At 50.9% G+C, this 15,027-nt stretch overlaps 1 protein-coding gene across 1 annotated transcript in view; it reads left to right on the top strand.

Moving 5' to 3' along the window:
• Nucleotides 1-15,027, top strand: part of LOC103599747 (obscurin-like) — a 155,222-nt gene that overhangs the window by 45,262 nt on the left and 94,933 nt on the right. The window contains 4 exon segments of the mRNA XM_008583906.1: nt 487-750; nt 3,999-4,262; nt 4,814-5,077; nt 13,115-13,381. Of these exon segments, the coding sequence (XP_008582128.1) occupies nt 487-750; nt 3,999-4,262; nt 4,814-5,077; nt 13,115-13,381 (1,059 nt within the window).

Here is a 15,027-nt window from a genome sequence, read left to right on the forward strand (position 1 = left end):
AGACCCTCAGAGATGGGGACAGATACAGCCTGAGGCAGGATGGGGCCGTGTGTGAGCTGCAGATCCGTGGCCTGGCCGTGGCAGATGCTGGGGAGTACTCGTGCGTGTGTGGGCAGGAGAGGACCTCGGCCACGCTGACCGTCAGGGGTAAAGACCGTGTGTGGCCGTGTGTGCACATGTATAGGTTGTTGTCACATCACCACCTTCTGCTTCTAAGTTTGGCTCAACTCCTATGGTGATCCTGTGGGTTTCTGCCCACGAATTGGGGTCCTCTGGGCATCTCTCCCCTCTCCTCCTCATCCATAAGATGTCCTCATGTTCACGTCGTTGCCCCTTGGCCATGTGCTTTTCTTGCCATCTGTGCATTTGTTCTTGTTCACGTCATGGTCCTTTGGCAGTGTGTGTGGCTCCTGTGGGTTGCTGTGTCCTGCACACAGAGTCTCCTAGACAGTCAGATGTTCTCAGTGACTGCTTGGTCCTTCCCAGCTCTGCCTGCCAGATTCATAGAAGACGTGAGAAGCCAAGAGGCCACAGAAGGGGACACGGCCGTGCTGCGGTGCGAGCTGAGCAAGGCGGCCTCTGTGGAGTGGAGGAAGGGGACGAAGACCCTCAGAGATGGGGACAGATACAGCCTGAAGCAGGACGGGGCCGTGTGTGAGCTGCAGATCCGTGACCTGGTTGTGGCAGATGCTGGGGAGTACTCGTGCGTGTGTGGGCAGGAGAGGACCTCGGCCACGCTGACCGTGAAAGGTAATGACCTTGCATGGGCACCTGAGTGCCTTCTCTCTTTTCCTACCTGACTTACGTGGTCTGTGCTCTTCTGTGTCTCTCAAGGTATTTGCCATCTCATTTCCACAGCCACTCTTCTGATTCAGTGAGGACTCACGGTTTGGACTAGTCTAGGCCCTGGAGCTAGAGACCCCAGTGGTGAATAGTGCAGGGGCCCAGTGAGGCACCAGTGGACATGCGTCAGGGTGTAGGAGCGCTTGCCTGGTGCCACTGGCATCTTGCTGGAGTCTGTGGATATGCCCGGGCTCTCGGAGGTGGATATGCCCAGGCACGGAGGTGATGGCATGTGTGTCCTTTGAGCAACATGCACAGCAATGTTGGGAGCCCAAAATGAGGTGGCCAGGCAGGCTAGGACCCGCTGAATCTGTTGAGAGCGATTGACTTTGGGGAATGTGCCAAGCTTCTGAAGAGGTGCTGCCTCAGTCTACTGAGGTTGCCATAAAGTACCATGGACTGGGTGGCTCAAACAACACAAATTTATTTTGTCACCATCCTGGAGGCTGGAATTCCAAGATCAAAGTGTTGGCAGGGCTGGTTTCTCTTGAGATTTCTCTGCTTGACTTGTAGACAGCCATCCTAATATCCTTCTCTTATAAGGACACTAGTCCTATTGGATCAGGGCCCACCCCGGGGGACCTCATTTTAACTTAATTCTTTTTATAAAGATCCTATTTTGAAATACATCCTGAGGTATTGGGGGTTAGGACCTCAACATATGAATTTTTGGAGGGACATAGTTCTGCCCGTTGCACTTGCCCTCTGGCCTCCCATAATTCATGTTCTTCTCCTATGCAAAATCCTTTCACCCCATCCCAACAGCCCCAAAGTCTTAATCCATTCCGGCACCGATTCTGTGTCCCAAATCTCATCTCAGTATTATCTAAGTCTGTGTGAGGGACACTAGAGGTATGATGGATCCTGAGGCAAAATTCCTCTCTAGTCATGAACCTGTGAAATCACAGGTATGTGCTTCCAAAACAATCACAGAACAGGCACAGGATAGACATTCTTGTTCAAAAAGGGGGAATTTGGAAAGAAGAAATGGGTCACGCATCCCAAGCAAGTCTGAAACATCAAAGGGCAGATTCCATTAGGTGATAAGGTTAGAGGATAATTTCCTTTGGCTCATAGGTCTGTCCTGCAGACTGACCAGAGTTGCAGCTCCACTTCCTTGGCCCCGGGTGGCCACCTGACCCCCTCGTCCTTGATTGGAGGTGGCCTGGCTCTCTGGGCCAGTGGCATTCCTGCCCACTTCTGAACCACGTTTGGGGGTCATTCTTGCCTTTTCTTGAAGGATAACACACGCTTGCAGCTGGATAGCTCTACTGGGTCACCTTTTCGAATCCCAGAAGTTTGACAGCCTTCCTTAGTTTTGTCCCATCTGTTATTTTTAGTCCAAGTGAGTAGTGTTTCTGTTGGTATAAAATTCACAAAACCACTGTCCTCCCAGGCAATTCATGGGGCTTCAAGTTATCAGATCAGAGGGTCCTATACAGATCTTTCCTGTATCATTCTCTCTCTATTCCTGGCTTCTGCTGAGAAGGCTGATTGGATCCATAAATCACACACCTATTCTCTTTACCACTTGATTGCCTTGCCGTAATTTTGGTATTCTTCCCAGAACACATGTTCTAATCTTTGCAATATGGTTAGGTGAAGATTATCTAAATCTTTAATTTCTGGTTTCTGCTTGCTTAACAATTTCTTCTTCCGTCTGTCTTGCTGCTCTCACATTTTACTACAAGTAGCAAAGAGAAACCAAGCTGGGCCTTTCATCACTTTGCTTAGAAATCTCCCCAGCTAAACATCTAATTTCATTGTTTCCAAATTCTGCCTGGCACAAAGCACTAGAACACAGTTTGGCCAAATTCTTTGCCACTTTATAACAAGGATCATCCTTCTCATGTTTTCCAATAACATGTTCCTCGTTTTCATCTGAGGCCTGACCAGAAGCACTTTTAATGTCTGTATTTCCATCAGTAGTCAACTCATGGCAGTTAGGCTCTTTCTCACATGCACCTCAAAATTCTTCCAGCCTCTAGCCATTACCCGGTTCACTAGCTACTTCTGCATTTTTAGATGTTTGTTGTGGTAGCACCCCACTCATGGTACTATATATATATATATATATATATATATGGTAGCCTGGGCTACCACAACAAAGAACCACAGACTGGGCCACTTAAATGGAAGAAACTTGTTTTCTGACAGTCCCAGAGGCTTGTAGTTTGAGGTCAAGCTTTTGGCGGGGCTGGTTTCTTCTGAGGCTTCTCTCCTTGGCTCATAAATGACCATCTTCTCTCTTTATCTTCACCTGGTCTCCTTCCGTGTGTGTCCTTACCTCCTCTCCTTATAAGGACACCAGTCAGATTGGATTAGGACGTACCCTTGTGACCCCATTTATCTTAATCACTTCTTTGAAGACCCTATCTCCAAATACAGTCACATTCTGAAGCAGTAGGAATTAGAACTTCAACATATGAATTTTGGGGGACACAGTCACCTGTAACCCGGTTAGTTGTATCTTATGAAGCTCCTGCTCTTCCTGGAGTCAGAGGGGAAGTATGGCATGTGAGAGGACAAAGGGAGTGGCTAGGAGGCCACAGCTGGAGTGCGGTGGGGTGTACGCGATGTGACTCAAGGAAGTGGCAGCAGTGGGTAAAACTGGGGGTCCAGTAGGGTCAGAAAGGAAAGTGCGAGGGGGAGGAGGCGAGGCTTCACGCGGCCTGGGGTGGTGTGCACTATGCCCAACTGTGTCCAGGCGCAGGCGGTGCTGAATGGGTGCCCTGCCTGGGATAGTGTCTCTTCAGTAAGGCACGACTTTGGGGCAATGGATATGACTGGGAAGTGCCTCCTGTTTCAAGTCACAACTCTTGTATGCAACAAAGTCATGGATGTCCCCTGAGGGAGGTGGCCATCGCTGTGTTGTATACGTGGGTTGCGAGGTGGAGGGGCCTGTCTTGCTTTGGGCAGTGAGAAGTTATGCGTAGGACAAGATACCCTTTGAGAAGAGATTTGGGATAGAGCTCATCTCCTGGCCAACCTTCACCTTGGCAGGCAGAAGGCAGGAAGACCTCACAGTCACTCCTTGGTCTGCATCTTCCTGCATCCCTCCAGCTTGCCTGGTTCTGTGTCCACCTGGATGTTTAGGCTGGGTCCCCAAATACTCCAGAGGGTTTAATGTTTTCTGTCCATCTGACCCTTCCTAGCCCTGCCTGCTCGATTCATTCAAGATCTGAAGACCAAGGAGGCCACAGAAGGGGCCACGGCCACGCTGCATTGTGAGCTGAGCAAGAAGGTCCCCGTGGAGTGGAGGAAGGGGACGAAGACTCTCAGAGATGGGGACAAATACAGCCTGCGGCAGGATGGGGCCGTGTGTGAGCTGCAGATCCGTGGCCTGGCCGTGGCAGACGCTGGGGAGTACTCGTGTGTGTGTGGGCAGGAGAGGAGCTCGGCCACGCTGACCGTCAGGGGTAAAGACCTCACATGGCCAAGTAGTTTGGATGTCCACGTACTGACTTCCTGCTGTCCACTTTCACTCATTCCACGTTCTGTCCCGGTGTCTCCGCCACCCTCTACCTGTCACTGCATGGAATCCCTTCACCTTCTTGGGCTGCCGTGTGAACAGGAGACAGCAGCATCTGTAGCCAGCCTCCCACCCCTCGTCCCACCATGGTTCTGTCTTGTGGTCCTGTAGGATTGTGTGTCTTGCCTTCAGTTCTGTCATGTCCTGTCACCCAACATTCTGGAGAGAATCTGATGTTCTCCACGTATTTTTGAACTTCTCCGGCCCTGCGTGCTCGATTCATATAAAGTATGAGACCTGAGGAGGCCACAGAAGGGCACAGCCACAATGTTAACAGGCTGGACCGACAGAAGCCACAGTCCACAGCCTGTGCTCAGCACACCCCGCACATGGCCCATGTGCAGTAGGGTTTTGTGTCTTCTCTGTGCCATCCACGTCATGTGTCTTCCATGTGCTCAGAGAGTGTGATAGTGTCTGTGTCTTTCTGATCCTCCTCAGCCCTGCCCGCCAAGTTCACAAAAGATATGAGAAATGAAGAGGCCACGGAAGGGGACACGGCCATGCTGCGGTGTGAGCTGAGCAAGGTGGCCCCTGTGGAGTGGAAGAAGGGAACAGAGACCCTGAGAGATGGGGACAGATACAGACTGCGGCAGGATGGGGCCGTGTGTGAGCTGCAGATCCGTGGCCTGGCCATGGCAGACGCTGGGGAGTACTCGTGTGTGTGTGGGCAGGAGAGGAGCTCGGCCACGCTGACCGTCAGGGGTAAAGACCGTGTGTGGCCACATGGAGCTGTGACTTGGTGTCTACACGTTGTTGCCGTGTGAAAACATTCTGCTTCCAAATGCGGCTAAGCTGCTGCGGTGACTTTGTCATTGTCTCTCCACTACCTGGTTCCTCTGGGCACCTCCCACCCCCTCTTCTCCTCCTCAGGAGATGTCCTCATGTTCGTGTCCGTTTTTGTGTGTCCTCTGTTGCTCCTGGGCCACGTGCTTCCCTCGCTATCTGTTCGTTTGTGTCTTGTTCATGCCGTGGTCCTTTGGCAGTCCGTGGCTTCTGTGTGTTTCTGTGTCCTGTACACAGAGCCCACCAGATAGCGATTTTCTCATCGACTGCTTGGCCCTTCCCAGCCCTGCCCCTAGATTCACAAAAGATTGAGAAGACAAGAGGTTATGGAATGGGCCATGGCCACAATGTTAACAGGCGTGACCAACAGAAGCCACAATCCATAGCCTGTGCTTGGCGCACCTAACACAGCCCATGTGCAGTAGGGTTTTGTGTCTTCTCTGTGCCATCCACGTCCTGTGTCTTCCGTGTGCTCAGAAAGAGTCATTGTGTCTGTGTCTTTCTGATCCTTCGCAGCCCTGCCTGCCAAGTTCACAAAAGGTCTGAGTAATGAAGAGGCCACAGAAGGGACCATTACCACGCTGCAGTGTGAGCTGAGCAAGGCGGCCCCTGTGGAGTGGAGGAAGGGGACGAAGACCCTCAGAGATGGGGACAGATACAGACTGAGGCAGGACGGGGCCGTGTGTGAGCTGCAGATCCGTGGCCTGGCCGTGGCAGATGCCGGGGAGTACGCGTGTGTGTGTGGGCAGGAGAGGAGCTCGGCCACGCTGACCGTCAGGGGTAAAGCGTGCTTGTTGCTAGTAGATCCGTGTTCAGATGTCCGAGCACTGGCTTCCTGCTGTCGGTCTTCGTTCGTTCTGAGCTCTCCCATCTCTGTCCCCCTCCTTACATCACTTCTGGAATTTCTTTCGGCTTCCTGGGCTATTGTACAAATCAGGAGCTAGCATCTGTAGCCAGCTTCCCACCCCTTGTCCACCTCAGGTCTGTCCTGTTGGATTCTGTGTCTTGTCCTCTGTCCCGTCCCTCAGTATTTTCCAGAAGATCTGATGTTCTCTGTGTCTGTCCGAACTTGTTGCAGCTCTGCCTGCCCACTTCATAGGAAAACTGAGAAACAAGGAGGCAACAGAAGGGGACACGGCCACGCTGCGGTGTGAGCTGAGCAAGGAGGCTCCTGTGGAGTGGAGGAAGGGACCTGAGACCCTCAGAGATGGGGACAGATATAGCCTGAAACAGGATGGTGCCATGTGTGAACTGGAGATATGTGGCCTGGCCGTGATGGACACTGGACAGTACTCGTGTGTGTGTGGGCAGGAGAGGACTTCAGCCATTCTGACTGTCAAGGGTAAAGACTGTGTGGCCACGTGGACACGTGGCTTGGTATCAACATGTTGTCTTTGCATCACCAGCTTCTGCTTACAAATGTGGCACGGCTTCTGTGGCAACTTGTGGTTGTCTGTTTTCTATTTGGGGTCCTATGGGCATCTCTCGCCTCCCTTATTCTCATTCAGGAGATGCCCTCAGGTTCGTGCTTATCCCTTTGTGGGGCCCTCCTGGGCCATGTTCTTCCTTCAGCATCTGTGCATTTGTTCTTTCATTTATGTCGTGGTCTGTGGCAGTGTGTGTGGCTCCTGTGGGTTTCTGTGTCCTGTACACACACAATCTTCTCAGTGTTCTCAGCGACTGCTTGGCCATTCCTAGCCCTGCCTGCCAGATTTATAGAAGATGTGAGAAGCCAAGAGGCCATGGGAGGGGCCACAGCTACACTGTGGTGTGGGCTGAGCAGGGCAGCTCCCACGGAGTGGAGGAAAGGAATGAAGACTGTAAGAGATGGAGACAGACACAGCCTGAGGCAGGCCGGGGCCGTGTGTGAGCTGCAGATCCGTGGCCTGGCCGTGGCAGATGCCGGGGAGTACGCGTGTGTGTGTGGGCAGGAGAGGAGCTCGGCCACGCTGACCGTCAGCGGTAACGACTATGGGCGGCCACCTGAGTGCCTTTTCTCTTCTCCTACCTGACTCACGTGGTCTGTGCTCTTCTGTATCTCTCAGTGTCATTCTCATCTCATTCTCACCATCCTGGTCTGTGATTCACTCCACAAAGGCACACTGAGGACCCACTGATTTGGACCAGTCTAGGGCCTGGAGCTAGAGACTCCAGTGGTGAATAGTGCAGGGACCCCATGGAGGCACCAACAGACAGGAGTCAGGGTGCAGGAGAGCTGCCCAGGCCGCTGGCATCTTTCCAGGGACCGAGGATGTACCCGGGCTCTTGGGCTGCAGGCACGGGAGTGGGGGGTATGTGCACTGTTTGACAGATGTGCAGAGCAGAGTTGGGAGCTTCAGGCACAGGAGGTGGCCAGGCAGGCCAGGCCCTCCAGAATTTGGCAAGAGAGTTTGATTGATCCTTGGGGTCACGCCAAGCTTCTGCGGGAATGCTGCCTTCTGCTCAGGGTGCTGTAACAAAGTGCTGCAGGTGGATGTCTAAAACAGTAGAGATTATTTTCTCAGAATTGTGGAGACTGAAATTGCAAGATCAATGTGTTGGCTGCATAGGTTTCTCCCGAGATGACCTAGCTTCTAGACAGCCGTCTTCTCCCTGTGTTTTCACGTGGTCGTCCTCTATGTGTATGTCTGTGTCCTAATCTCTTTTATTAAGGACACCAGTCACATTGGATTAGGGCCCACCCTAACAACATCATTCTACCTCATAAAGGTCCTATTTTCAAATACAGTGACATTTGTAGGGGAGGGGGACAGATTTCAGGCCATAACACTCCACCCTCTGGCTTCCCAAAATTTATGTTCTTCTCGCATGCAAAATACACTCACACCATCCTAACAGCCTGAAAGTCTTAAGCCATTTCAGCATCAGCTCTATGTGCAAATCTCATCTAAATATCATATAAATTAAGTGTGATGTGGGACTCACGCTAGTTAAAATTCCTTTCTGATTGTTAACTTATGAAACCAGAAAAGTTATGTGCTTCCAAAATACAGTAGTGGGACAGGCATAAAATAAATGTGCCTATTCAGAAATGGGGAAATTGGAAAGAAGGAAGAGGTGATGGGTCCCGAGAAAATCCGAAACCTAGCAGTGTAAATTCCATCTGATTTTAAGGCGGGAGAACATTCCTTTTTGTCTTAATGCTAACCAGGGTATTGGCCCCAATATCTTGGTCCCGGACGGCATCCTGCCCTCTCAGTTTTGGGCAACAGCCTCACCCCCTCATCCCTAGGAGAAGGAGCCAGGCTCTCTGGGCCTCTGTTGAGCAGTAATAGCCCTGCTGCTGATCTCTGAGTTGCCTTTGGGGGGTAATTCTTCCCACTTCTTGAAGGATGACACGTTTGCAGCCATATAGCTCTTTGCATCCATCCTGTAGAGTTTCAGAAGTCTGATAACCTTCCTTCATTTCATCCCATATCTGCCCCATGCAGTCCAATCTGGCTTCATTATGCTGGTATAAAGTTCTCAAAAATCTCGTTGGTCTCCTGTGCAATTCATGGGAGGTCAAAGCCATCAGACAAGAGGCTTCTCCATATATCTTTCCTGGATAATCCCATCTTTATCCCTGGCTTCTGCTAAGATGGCTGATTGGATCCATAAATCACCCATCCATAAATCATAAACTCTACAGCTTAGATGATGATTGGTTCAGCCACATCGTTGGTGTTCTCCAGAACACACTTTCTCATTTTTCTGCAATATGGATAGGCTAAAAATTTTCCAAAACTTCAAGTTTTTGTTTCTTTTTTGGTTATCATTTCTTCTTTTTAAAATTTTTTCATCTCACATTTTACTGTAAGAAGCAAGGAGAAACCTTCAAGGCTGCATCTTCAACTAAATATCCTCAGCAAAATATCCAACATTTTGTTGTTTCCAAGTTTTACCTTCCACAAAACACTAGAACGCAATTTGGCCTAGTTCTTTGCCATTTCATAACAAGGATCACCTTTCTTCCAGTTTCCAGTAACATGTTTTCATCTTCATTTGAGTCCTGACCAAAAGTAGCTTTAACATCCAGATTTCCACCAACACTCCTGGTGGTAGTGATAGAGTGTGGATGTGTCATCCTCCCAAAACTCATGTGGAAATCTGGTCCCCAGTGTGGCAGTGTTGGGAGCTGTTTGAGTCATGGGGGCGGATCCCTCATAAATGGATGAATGCTCTCCCTAGGGGTGGGGGTAGTGAGTGAGTTCTTGCTTTATTAGTTTTCGTGAGAGCTGGTTGTTTGTAGGACCCTGGCACCTCCCTCTTTCCCTCTTGCTTCCTCTCACCATATGATCTGCTTGTACCCGCTGGCTGCCTGCCACTTTCTGCCATGAGTAGAGGCAGCCTGAGACCCGTGCCAGATGCGGCTGTCCCAGAATCATAAGCTGAATAAACCTCTGTTCTTTATAAATTACCCAGTGTCACGTATTCTGTTACAGGAAAACACTAAAGTGGACTAATACACCTTCCTTTATGGAAATCTAGTTTTTTCTAACATGCCCCTCAAAAAATTTTCAGCACCTACCACTTAACAAGTTGCAAAGCCACTTCTGCATTTTTTAGGTAATTGTTACAACAGCGCCAAACTCCTGGCAACAAAATTTGTGTTAAGTTTGCTAGCTAGATGTCTGAGATAAAAATATCAAAAGAATTGGCTTTTTCTGAAGTCTGTTTGATTAGCTTGTAGACACCTGTCTTCTCCCTGTGTTTTCATATGGTCACCCCTCTGTGTGTGTCTATGTCCTAATGTCTTCTTCTTATAAAGACACTGATCATACTGATTTTGGGGCCCATCCTAACAACTCATTTTACTTTGATCACCTCTTTAGAGGCCCTATGTCTAAATACAGTCACATTCTGAAGTAGTTGGGGTTAAGACTTCAATGTAAGAGTTTTGGAGAACAGTCAGCCTGTAACAGAGTATCACCAGTGTGGGCCCTGTCGGCTGTAACTTTTGATTTCTCACTCGGCCTGGAGTTGGGAGGAAGGAGATGATGGCAGGTTGAAGGGTCAGAGCTGTGAGTAGAAGGCCACAGCTGGAATCCACTTGGGTCCAGGTGACATGAGCCAGGGAAGAGGCAGCAATGGGTGGGAGTGTGAGTCCAGTAGGGTCAGGACAGGAGTTTGGTAGGTGGGAAAGGCAAATGCCCATGTGGGCTGGGAAGATGTTCAGTCAGTGCAGGTATGTCCAGGCGTGGGCAGAGCTGGATGGAAGCTCTACCTAGGATGGGTATCATGTCTATGACAGGGCAGTAGATGTTGTGAGCACGATACCTCCTGTGGGTTCATAGGGAGAGATGTTCATCAGACTGTTGCATACATGGTTTGTGAGCTTGCTTAGCCAGTAGTGGAAGATCACGCGTAGTACAAGATGCCCTTTGAGAAGAAGTGTGGGATGAAGTCCATCTTTCATCCAACCTGCACCTTGATAGGCCCTCACCCTCAAGCACTCCTTGGTCTGCCTCTTCCCACTTCCCTCCACTCTACCTCCCGGTTCCGTGTCCACCTGGATGTTCAGGTCGGGTTTCTCAGATGCTGCAGAGGGTTTGATGGTTTCTGTCCATTTGACCCTTCCTAGCTCTTGCTCAGTTCACTCAAGATCTGAAAGCCAAGGAGGCTATGGAAGGGGCCACAGCCACGCTGTGGTGTGAGCTGAGCAAGGCAGCCCCCGTGGAGTGGAGGAAGGGGCCTGAGACCCTCAGAGATGGGGACAGATACAGACTGTGGCAGGATGGGGCCGTGTGTGAGCTGCAGATCCTTGACCTGTCCATGGCAGATGCTGGGGAGTTCCTGTGTGTATGTGGTCAGGAGAGGACCTCAGCCACACTGACCATCAAGGGTAAAGAGTCCATGTGGCCACGCGGGTTATTTGGTGGCTGCCCAAGTCCTCTCTTCTCTCTGTTCCCTTTGTTCTGTGTTCTGTCAAATCATTGTGTCCTCTCCACCCATCATGTCTGTTATCCCTGTCATGTTTCCTGAGGGGTCTGTGACATGTGCACAGTCTGAACCAAAGAAAGCCACAATGCCCAGCCTGTGCGTGGCACGCCTGGCATTTGGCCCGTGTGCAGCAGGGTTTTGTGTCTTCTCTGTGCCATCCACGTCATGTGTCTTCCATGTGCTCAGAGAACGTGAATATGTCTGTGTCTTTCTGATCCTCCTCAGCCCTGCCCGCCAAGTTCACAGAAGGTCTGAGGAATGAAGAGGCCACAGAAGGAACCACAGTCACACTGCAGTGTCAGATGAACAAGACAGCCCCTGTGGAGTGGAGGAAGGGAACAAAAACCCTCAGACAGGGGGAGAGATATAACCTGCAGCAGGACGGGGCCGTGTGTGAGCTGCAGATCCGTGACCTGTCCGTGGCGGACGCTGGGGAGTACTCGTGCGTGTGTGGGCAGGAGAGGAGCTCGGCCACGCTGACCGTCAGGGGTAAAGACCGTGTGTGGCTGTGTAAACCTGTGGCTTTGCACCTGCACGTTGTCTTCACATTACCACTTCCTGCCTTTAAGTGTGGCTCAGCTCCTGTGGTGACACCACGGGCATCTGTCCACTAACTGGGATCCTCCGGGCATCTCCCACCTCCCATTCTCCTTGTCAGGTGTCCCATGTTCCTGTCCAACCAATTGTGTCGTCTGTTCCTCCCAGGCCGTTTGCTTCTCTCACCATCTGCACGTTCATTTATTTGCTCACGTTGTGGTCCTTTTTCAGCGTATGTGGCTCCTGTGGTTTCTGTGTCCTGTACACAGAGTCCTCCTGACAATTCAGTGTTCTCAGTGACTGCTTGGCCCTTCCCAGCCCTGCCTGCCAGATTCATAGAAGATGTGAGAAGCCAAGAGGCCACAGAAGGGGACACAGCGACGCTGAGGTGTGAGCTGAGCAAGGCAGCCCCTGTGGAGTGGCAGAAGGGAACAGAGACCCTCAGAGATGGGGACAGATACAGACTGCGGCAGGATGGGGCCGTGTGTGAGCTGCAGATCCGTGGCCTGGCCGTGGCAGACGCCGGGGAGTACTCGTGCGTGTGTGGGCAGGAGAGGAGCTCGGCCACACTCACCGTCAGGGGTAAAGACCACGTGTGGCCATGTGGACACATCTGGGTGTCCTGCCTGCTTTGTGTCCACCCCTGGGCTGACACTGCCTGTTCACCATGGGTGCTCCTTTCTATTGTGCCCTGTGTTGGTTTTTTATGTCCCTCTGCTCCTGTGCCACAGCACTGCCCACTGTCCTTGTGTCTGATCTCCATCCAAATGTCCTCTGTGGCCTGGCACTGTGGTGAAGACAGAACTTCCACTTTTGCCACCCCCTTTGAATCAGCCCGTTTCCACCCTCCTGCATGTGAGCTTCTTGACATTATGCTCAGCCCAGGATTCTTTCTTAAGGGGGGAGTGTGCCATCCAGGGAGGGGGATACCCCACAGCTCTGGGCCCTGCATCCTGCCCTGATTCTCAGTGTGGCTCTGTGGGGCAAATAGTGCCTGCCTCATCTCAGGGTCTTGGTATATGGGGGATGCTGCCCTGCCATTGGGATCTGAGGGGACACAGCCCTGCACTGGGCTTTGTGGGAGGAACACAACCCCATCCTGGGGTCTGTCAGACACAGGCTTGTCTTGGTGTCTTGGGGACATGGCTCTACTCTGGTGTCTCCTGGGGAAACAGCCCTGCCCTGGGGTCTGGGAGGGACACAGCCCTTCCCTGGGGTTTGGTGGGGGGACACAGCCCTGTCCCAGTGTCTGAGGGGGAGACAGCCCTACCCTGGGCTCTGAGGTGGACACAGCTCTGCTGAGGGGGCTGTCCTGGACAGATCTCGAGCCCCCTTCCACTTTTCCCACCACCTCCCCATACTCTGGAAGCCCACTCAGACCCATGTCCCCCACTCCCAAGCCTGGGAATGTCTGTCCTGCAGAGGCAGGCCAGGTGTCAGGTGCCTTGGGGTGCGGGTCTCATGCTGACCCTGCCTCCCCTCGCCCCCTGACCCCAGCTCTGCAGGTGGTTTTCCGGAAGCCTCTGCAGAGCCTGCAGGCTGAGGAGGGTTCCACAGCCAGCCTGCACTGTGAGCTGTCCCTGTCCAACGCTGCCGTGGTCTGGAGCAAGGGCGGCCTGGAACTGCAGGCCGACGGGCGCCGGGAGCCATGGCAGCAGGGCCACGTGGCCGAGCTGGTTCTGCGGGACTTGCGCCGCGAGGATGCCGGCGAGTACACCTGCGCCTGCGGCTCCCAGGCTACCAGCGCCATGCTCACCGTCACAGGTCGGCGCCCCAGGCTGGCCTGCCCTGACACAGGCCCCCGGGAGTGGGGAGGATTCAGGCCCCAGGCTTCGGGCTGACTCTCAGGGCTGCATCCTCACCTGGTGGTCCTAGTTTCAGGGCTCGAGGCCATGCCCCCCTTCTCCATAGTTGCACCTGTGCAATCTCCCCCACCCCCATCTGTAGCTGTGCCCTTGGCCACTCAGGTCCCCCTTACCCCGTATAGGCTCCTGGCTCTGCCCCCCTCCCGGTAGCTGCCCCCCAAACACCGGTAGCCGCTCCCGGAGTTCGCCTCAGGCTCTGCCTCTGTGACCTTCTTTTTTTTTTCCTTTTTAAAAAGTTTTTTTTCCTTTTTTAATTTTTTTATTTTGTCACCATACAATGTGGTTGATTGTTGTGGCCCATTATCGAAACCTAAACAACCTCATATCTGTTTGCTTGTTGTATCAACTTCAAGGAATTGTAATTATTGTGTCTTCTTCCCTCTCCCCCTAGTTTATTTGTGTATTTATTTATTTATTTATTTTTAGCTCCCACAAATAAGTGAGAACATGTGGTATTTCTCTCTCTGTGCGTGACTCGTTTCACTTAATATAATTCTCTCTAGGTACATCCGTTTCACTTAATATTATTCTCTCAAGGTCCATCCATGTTGTTGCAAATGGCAGTATTTCATTCGTTTTTATAGCTGAGTAGTATTCCATTGTGTAGATATACCACATTTTCCGTATCCACTCATCCGATGATGGACATTTGGGCTGATTCCAGCTCTTGGCTATTGTGAAGAGTGCTGCAATGAACATTGGGAAACAAGTATACCTTCGACTTGATGATTTCCATTCCTTTGGATATATTCCCAGCAGTGAAATAGCTGGGTCATATGGTAGATCAATCTGCAACTGTTTGAGGAACCTCCAAACCATTTTCCATAGGGGTTGCACCATTATGCATTCCCACCAACAATGTAAGAGAGTTCCTTTTTCTCCGCAACCACACCAGCATTTATCTTTCAGCATCTTTTGGATTTTGGCCATCCTAACTGGGGTGAGATGGTATCTCAGTGTGGTTTTGATTTGCATTTCCCGGATGCTGAGTGATGTTGAGCATTTTTTCATATGACTGTTGGCCATTTGCATATCTTCTTTAGAGAAATGCCTACTTAGCTCTTTTGCCCATTTTTTAATTGGGTTGCTTGTTTTTTTCTTGTAAAGTTGTTTGAGTTCTTTATATATTCTGGATATTAGTCCTTTGTCAGACATGTATTTTGCAAATATTTTCTCCCACTCTGTTGGCTGTCTTTTAGCTCTGTTAATTGTTTCTTTTGCTGTGCAGAAACTTTTCAGTTTGATATAGTCCCATTTGTTTATTTTTCCTTTGGTTGCCCATGCTTTTGGGGTCATATTCATGAAGTCTGTGCCCAGCCCTATTTGCTGAAGGGTTTCTCCTATATTTTCTTTAATAAGTTTTATTGTTTCAGGGTGTATATTTAAATCCTTAATCCATTTTGAGTTGATTTTAGTAAATGGTGAGAGATGTGGGTCTAGTTTCAATCTCCTGCAAATGGATAACCAGTTATCCCAGCACCCTTTGCTGAAGAGGGAGTCCTGACCCCAGTGAATAGGCTTAATGCCTTTGTCGAAGATCAAATG

This window comes from Galeopterus variegatus, unplaced genomic scaffold (assembly GCF_000696425.1).
Source record: "Galeopterus variegatus unplaced genomic scaffold, G_variegatus-3.0.2 Scaffold3078, whole genome shotgun sequence".
Classification (NCBI taxonomy): Eukaryota; Metazoa; Chordata; class Mammalia; order Dermoptera; family Cynocephalidae; genus Galeopterus; species Galeopterus variegatus.